The sequence below is a fragment of the Montipora foliosa genome, chromosome 6, assembly GCF_036669935.1.
Source record: "Montipora foliosa isolate CH-2021 chromosome 6, ASM3666993v2, whole genome shotgun sequence".
Taxonomy (NCBI): domain Eukaryota; kingdom Metazoa; phylum Cnidaria; class Anthozoa; order Scleractinia; family Acroporidae; genus Montipora; species Montipora foliosa.
This window is the reverse complement of record NC_090874.1, coordinates 58,501,084-58,508,583: the sequence shown is the minus strand read 5'-3', so window position 1 is coordinate 58,508,583 and position 7,500 is coordinate 58,501,084. Positions and strand designations below refer to the sequence as shown.

The window sequence follows — 7,500 nt, the reverse complement described above, 5'->3', positions numbered from 1 at the left end:
CTTCATTAATTATGTTGAACATTGTGTCGCTCCCCATTTAGTTGCTTGTGGCCGTTCGGTATTCCTTGGTCAAGTTGATATTATTTCATGAGAAGAATTTATGCCCTTTTATATGTTTCATTTTTTTTCGAATTATCATGATCTTGTTTGAATGTTGCTTGAAATGTTTTAATTTGTTTTTGTCCTCTTTGTCCCTGATCAATAAAGTATGCTGCTGGAGTTGCAACATATCCATTTGTGCTTGTGTCACACATGATGATTGTTAACCATGTTGGGTCAGTCTGTTATCCTTGACTTTATACGCTAATTGCAATTTTGATATGCCAACACCGCAATATATCGCCGGCTAGTTGGGAGAAAGTAATTTACAAGTGGATAATGCAGCATTGGCATCTCAAAATTGGAATCGGTTATGTATTGTGAATCCATCAAACCATTTCAATGTTGCGATGTCAATTTCAAATTTTCAACCAATCATGCCCAGGAAAGTGACATGACAATGACATGTTATCTTGGCATCTCTCCCCTGTAAGCAAAACTATTAGAGGGTCACAATACAAGTAAAAACTGTATCTGTTGGTTTGTGTTACATGTCCTCATACAACTGTATATCATTATAGTGTTTGATTTCCCTCATACTCCATAATTGTATTATTATTGTTTTGCTCCTGTGTGAGGGCTTAAATCAATTACTTATCATTTGGGCCTTCAGCTAGATGTATTTTCCTGTCATTGCTGTATTTTTTTGGTCTGTGTTACAAATTCAATAACTTAATGGAACGGTTACCATAAACTAAAAGTTAAAGTATTTTAAAATCTTAATAAAGTGTTGGATCTGACCCAGAAAAGTATAAAAACTAAATTTTCAGCAACATTTTGTTTGCCTTCATCAGAGTAAAATGATGAAGGCAAACAAAACGTTGCTGAAAATTATTTTACTTTTTATACTTTTTTAGGTCAGGTCCAACACGTTAAGAGTTTAATCATGAACACTGACCGCCCAAACAGTATTAAAGTATTTTATTGTCTTTTTATTTTGTTATTACATTTTCTTGTATGGGTTGTGATATGTTTAGTTATTACAGGAGTAAGAACTTGGACCTGCATGGTCAAGATTAGCCATTGGACAGTTTGGGATCAATCCAGGGAGGAGTTCCTCCACCAGGAGTGAATTTAGCCCTGATGATGATGACGATGACAATGTTTTGCTGTTTGGATTATTGGCCCATTAGTTTAACACCCCCAAATTAAAAAACAGAAACACCTGCAATAGTTATGCAGAATTATAGACAATTTCATGAAGTGCACGTTATTGTCAAAAACCATTCTTGTAATGAAAACATACCAGTTACTGTTTCAGTTTTTGCTTTTCAACATTTAAATTCATGCCCAAAGTTCTTTACCTTTCATAGTTTTCTAGCAGATATCTTTGAAAAAGTGGGATCATAGAAAAAGTTTAAGTAAACAAAGTTTGACATTACTATGTTTACAGTCGACTCTAGGTAACTCAAATTTTCAAGGGAATTTGAAAAAGTTGGAGTTTTCAGGAGTTGAAAATAAAGGACTGGAAATAAGAAAAAAATGGTTCCAACAGTATACACTTGAATCAAGTGAAATTGAAACAATTCATTTCTAAATTACTGTAGAAATCAGAACACGACGTAAGGTGAAACAATACGAAGCAAAGGTACTGGGAACTTTGCAGTTTTTAAAGCAAACAACGTCAGGCTACTGCCATAGAATTCATGAGATTTACTTTTTTTTAGAAAATTTAATAGTCAGTTGTAACTAGTACACTGTTTGTTGTTGTCTTTTTTTTGTCATGTATTGACGGAAGTGGTGTGAGTTATCAAGGGTAAAAATATATAGAGAATGACTTGGAGGAAACAAACATTGCTTCAAGTTAGCGGGAGATTCGAGTTATCAACACGCCAATTTGAGTTTAATACTGAGGGTAAAATTGCAGTAAATGAATGATGGAAATCCAGGGGAAATCTATTTTGGTTCAAGTTAGTGAGGGTTCAAGTTATCAGGAGTCGACTGTAGATACATTTTGACAGGTCTGCTAAATACCTGTTACAGCAATGATTATAATTAGCACTCTCCTTTGTTTTTGATAAATGTCATCAACAGGCTTGCTGCTGGTGAGGTCCCAGTAATGCCAGTGTTTTCAGGATGGACAGACTGTTTTAAGTACCTTAGAAAAACAGTATGTTGATGACAGAGATAACTTTTATGCTTTGTTGTTTTGTTACTTTTGTTATTAGTGACCAGTAAGCCCTTAAAGTTTTTAAATGTCTGCACTGCATTTTTATTTCAGGGAAACTTGTGGCGTGGCTCTAGCATGTTTCGCCGAACTGTGCGCCAAATTACAGGATAGTAGTATACAAACTACACCATCTTTCACATCATGGACAAATAAAAATGAACCATTTTGTATTTTGTATAAATTGTGAGGGAAGTACTTGAAAAAAAACCGCACCAAACAGAGTGAAAAGAAGATGTTGGTATTTGAGTTGATTCTTTGATAACTTCTGCTGTAGAGAAATCAAATTTTTGTGTTTTGAAAGATGATGATGATGATGATGATGACGATAATGATTTATGACATCATTGGTTTCATGAGATCATGGAGCTAAATCACCAAATTAAATGGAAATACTTGAGCACGGTGCTATACTGTCCAATCTTGGAGCCTGCCAGTTCATTGTATGACAGGAAGGAGACAAAAATAATTATGTTTTATTTTGATGTACTGTTGCTATTAAAGTTTTCTTTGCCCAGCATCCAGTACTCTCAGAGAGCTTATGACAATGCTTACAGGAGATAGTATGGTTTAATTTTCCGTGTGTGGTTCAAATTTTTTTTCCTGGTTCAAAATTGTCCAAACCAGTTCAATTTTGAGTTTTTAAGTTTGCCTGAAATGAATTCAGATTATGAGAATGAATATTAGAGAACAAAAAAACAAACTTGAACTGGTTTGAAAAATTTGAGCCACAATTATGCCTCAGATTTGGTAAATGCCCTTTAAATTCCAAGAAAATCACCAACTGCATGTCTTCAATCATTCTTCGAAATATATATAATCATAATTATTATATTTGTTATGTGAAGAATGAGACCAGCCTACAACTGTGGAAATTCTTCTTGGATAGGTAGTTCAATCAAAATAAATGGTAAATGTGGAACAAAAGCAAAATTATCTAGTTGGACTGAAAGAAACATGCAAAATCTTGTTAACTTGGGTCGTTTTGATTTGTTGAGAACTAAAAAACAACTGATAATGAGTGAAAACCATCACCAAGGTCTATTTTCATTGGGAACAGGGAAGGAGATTACTAACAGAATTTCTTTTCATGGAGAATATTAATATGAAAGTTGAACGGCAAAACTTGACAATTAAGAACCTGTTAGCCTAAAATTTGTTAGTTAGACCCCTCTAAACAAGAACCTGTTGACCCTAAAATTTGAAAAAGGTCCTTATTGTCTGATTTCAAGCCAAAGGGGACTAGGCACAAGTCTATAAATTGTGGGATTAGCAACTATTGATCCACATAGTCAGAAAGAGCACACAGAGATTTACAAAATCCCAGAGTGTGGTGTTAATCGGGCCAATTTTGACTGAGATACAGCCATTTAAATATGTCAATTATATTTACATAGAAATGTTGGTCATCAGGACGCTGCGTTCAGATGGCCATACGTTTCTTTGCAAATTTTGATGTTTTTAGATGGCTGTATCTTGCTTAATATTGGGCCTATTACCACCAAACTTAGGGATGTTTTAAAGCTTTGTGTGCACTTTCTGAATATGTGGATCAATAGTTGCTAATCCCATAATTTGCAAACTCATACCTTGTCCCCCTCAGCTTGAAATCAGGCAATTTTAATGCCAAATTCTAAAAAATGTGTGCACTTTGGCAAATAATATCAATAATTATCATTTATTTCATATGATATTTCGATTTTACTTATTAGTCATTTTTATGTGAATTTTTAAATTTTGTATTTAAATTGGTTGCTGCATAGGGGACGAAGACCAAATACCACTGCCATCTACAATGTGATTTTTTTTCTTCAGAAAACAAGAACCTCTTTAAGAGCATTGACAGCCTAAATTTCTCTTAATTACCATTTAAGTAAGAACCAGTTTAGGATCAATTTTAAAATGGAAGGTTCTTACTCCCGAGGTTCTATTGTGTTGTAACAGCCGATGTGAAACAATTTTCTAAGCAAAAGAACATTGCAGTTAATATACTTCTTTACTGATGCTTTATTAAGTGATAACAGAAGCAAAATTAGTAATTCACTAGAGGCTTGTTACGTGCTTCACAATGCAGAAGGTATTATTTTAAAATGAAAGAACTTTTTGACAAGGATTTACAGTGATCTGCTGTCCTGCTGTGAAAAATGGCTAGTTCAATTCCCTTTTACAGTCTCAGATTGGGTTTCCCTCCATGCATTTTGCCTTAACTCTAATCTAGTCTTCTGAGTATCACACTGTTACTGCCACAAGTTTTTGATGTTAATTTCTAGTAATGATAACTAATATTGCAATGTGCCAAATCAACTGAAGTGCTGTGTAGCAAAATAATAGGTTAGGAAGATTACAACTTGATGACTCCATTGCTTCAAAGTAAACAATCTACTGAAGTGGTTTTTGCTTTTACACCAAAGCTTAAAGTGCCCCTGTGATAAAAAAATCACTTCCCTTTTTTCTTCAGATGTTGAAAGTGTGTTCGCTTAACACCTGATTGGCAAAATTTTAAGCTTTGATTTTTATCCAAAGACCATTTACTTCAACTTGTAAGTTTTGGATTTCACGGTCCGCCATTACTCATGTTCAAAACTGACCGATTGGACCTCAGAAGGTTGGATCCAGGGAAAAGTGAGATCGAAGGCTCACTAGCTTAAAACTTCCAGCGAGTAAATGCAGCTTATTATACATGCAAAATGCAAGTTTAAAAGTCTGAAAGCCCAAAACTCCTGTGCTACATATTAATTCTGTGGCATACACATGCATTGCATTCTTAAGCTAGTGAGCCTTTGACATCATTTTCTCTTCTATCCAGCTCTCTCAAGAACTTTAAGTCAGTAATGGTGGACCATTAAATAGAAAAATCCCAGTTAAAATAAACAAGTGCCCTTTTGAAATCAAGGCTTAAAACTTTGGTCACTTAGTGTTTGGTTAACATAGTTTCAAAATCCATAGAAAAATAAGAATTGATTTTTTTGATCACAGGGGCACTTTAGGTGATCAAAGTTTGAACATTCAGGCTCTGGCGTGGACAAACGCCTACAAAAACTTTAAAAAACTAAGAAAAAACCGGTTACATCAAACTTCTTACATACGGATGTACTAAGGACATTTCTGAGCGATTGCAATCTAGTATTTGTCATAAACACGAGCGATTTCTCACTCTAAGCTTGTTTGTCTAATCCTTGAAAAACTTGAACGCGATGGCCCTTCAGTTCACTAACAAAGAGCCGTCCATCTTGGCCGATTGCAAGGTCTACAGGAAAAGTTAACTGTCCTACACCTTGGCCACGGCTTCCAAACTTGGAAAGAAACTTGCCCTCTAAACTGAAAACTTGTATGCGGTTATTCCAGCCATCACAAACCAACAACTGTCCATGGCTGTCCACAGCAACTCCACGAGGTCTGTTAAACTGACCATCCCCGAACCCGGCTTCGCCGATGCTAAACAGCAAACTTCCTTGATTGTCGAAAGCTTTTACACACTGACCGTCCGTATAAGACACAAAGTACTTTTCGTGACTGTGTGCAACGTACGAAGGTCGATGGCTTGAAGAAGAATCACTAAAACTCATCATTAATGACCCTTCGGAAGAGTAAACTTGAACTTCTCTTTTTTCGCCTCCGCTACAAACCGCTATGCTACCATCCCTTGTCGTACAAAGGCCCCATGGATTTCTCAGGTCTTCGTTGCAAAGCATTCGTATTACTTCACCGTTTGATGAGTAAACTGATATCCTGTGATTGTCAGAGTCGGCCAGCACGACATTGTCTTCAGCATCGAAAGTCGCTCCATCAGGAAAATTCAGGTAACCAACGTCGACTCCTTGACTTCCAAACGCTCTACGAAACTCGCCATCGCCACTAAATAACTGGACTCGGTGATTACACGTATCTACCACTGCTACTTCGCCGGTACTACTAACGGCTATTCCATGCGGATATTGAAACTGGCCGTAATTCGTTCCAATCGAACCGAACGTCCTCAAAGACGCCATTTTCTCTCAGAATCCTCGACAATGAAGGATTTCGGGTAATTTCAACACCACGCGATGTCAAGTGGCAACTGATTGGTCAAACGTTCCCGCGTTCCTTAGCGTTCCTTCGATCCAAGCCAAGTCGATAACATAAACTACCCGTGCATGACCTTGTCAAAACGCTCTTTCCATTGCTCGGCCTTTTCAAGAATTGTTCGCGCTCAATTTGTATGTGGTCTGCCGCTTGTTGGAGTAGCTTTTTAACGTTTTCAACAGATTTCTACTCCGGCCTCCACATTGAACATAAACTGTTTTTGTGTCTATGTTTGTCTTGTCGGATGGTGTGAGCGCAAAATCATTTTGACTTGTTGTTTGTTGATGAACTCTGACAAGGGTCTAGAATTTGTTATCCTGTAGACATCGGCGTTTGTTAAAATGTACGCGTAGACACCTGATTTCGGATTTTTGCGATACCGTCCGTTCCAGAGTACGGGACGAAGCCGTGGCCAGGGTAACTTCATCAGCATATCCAACTATCATCAAGGCCATTTTTGGTTGGTGAGCCCGTTCCAAGCTTTGCGATTTCGTGGAAGTCAGAGGATTTAAAAATAGACAGATGTAAACTGATTTTTTCGTGAATTTTATTGTAACCCCAGCCTGGATGGCTTTACAAACAGGAACAAATAGGGACCATATTTTTTAGTGTCACTAAGTCTCAGTGACTCTCATTGCAACTCCGGATATCGTTGTAAAAGACTAAGAAATCCACTGGTATTTTTTTTTAAAATGTCAGCGTATCTTGACAATATTTCTTCGACAAAACCCGAGTTCTGTTGAGTATGGTTCCCTATGTAGTTTTATGGAAACCCAAAGTTAAGGAGCCTCTTCTTTCTGCCGCAAAAATCACTGGCCACAGCCTCCACGTCTATTGTCATTTTCCCGTGAGCATGCATCACAGCAAACTGGACAACCGTTCCGTTTTAATGGTGGCACGCAGGTAGGTTCTTACTCTGCGCATAGAACTGAAAGAGAGTTCCAGGGTGGCCGTTGAAACCCGGGCCGGCATTGTGAGGAGAATGGTGAGTACCGCGTTTACGTTTGGGTAGAGGACTGACTGGATTTGCGCTCTCCAGGGTTTCTGCCAAAGTCGCTGGGCTCTCATGCACAAAAAGGGGAATGCAGCCACTTTGTTTTCCATCTAAGGATCTCAGTATCATATTCTCTCTTCTCGGATAGATCGTTTTTGCATGTGCCATATACCGTATC

General features: G+C 37.4%; 2 protein-coding genes across 2 annotated transcripts in view; one reads left to right on the top strand and one right to left on the bottom strand.

The window, feature by feature from the left end:
• Positions 1–3,240, top strand: part of LOC138007930 (mitochondrial carrier homolog 2-like) — a 13,390-nt gene extending 10,150 nt beyond the window's left edge. The window contains exons 12-14 of the mRNA XM_068855063.1: positions 208–275; positions 2,134–2,209; positions 2,321–3,240. Coding sequence (XP_068711164.1) covers positions 208–275; positions 2,134–2,209; positions 2,321–2,380 — 204 coding nt within the window. The 3' untranslated portion in view covers positions 2,381–3,240. The remainder of the gene's footprint in view (positions 1–207; positions 276–2,133; positions 2,210–2,320) is intronic.
• A 2,049-nt stretch (positions 3,241–5,289) lies between these two features.
• Positions 5,290–6,265, bottom strand: LOC138007931 (RING finger protein nhl-1-like). The gene has a single exon (XM_068855064.1). The coding sequence runs from the start codon at positions 6,253–6,255 to the stop codon at positions 5,422–5,424; it is 834 nt and encodes a 277-aa protein (XP_068711165.1). The 5' UTR covers positions 6,256–6,265; the 3' UTR covers positions 5,290–5,421.
• Between the last annotated feature and the right edge of the window lie 1,235 nt (positions 6,266–7,500).

What these genes read in the sequence shown, in the direction of transcription:
- LOC138007931 (XM_068855064.1), bottom strand. Translation starts at nt 6,255, where the DNA reads ATGGCGTCTTTGAGGACGTTCGGTTCGATTGGAACGAATTACGGCCAG.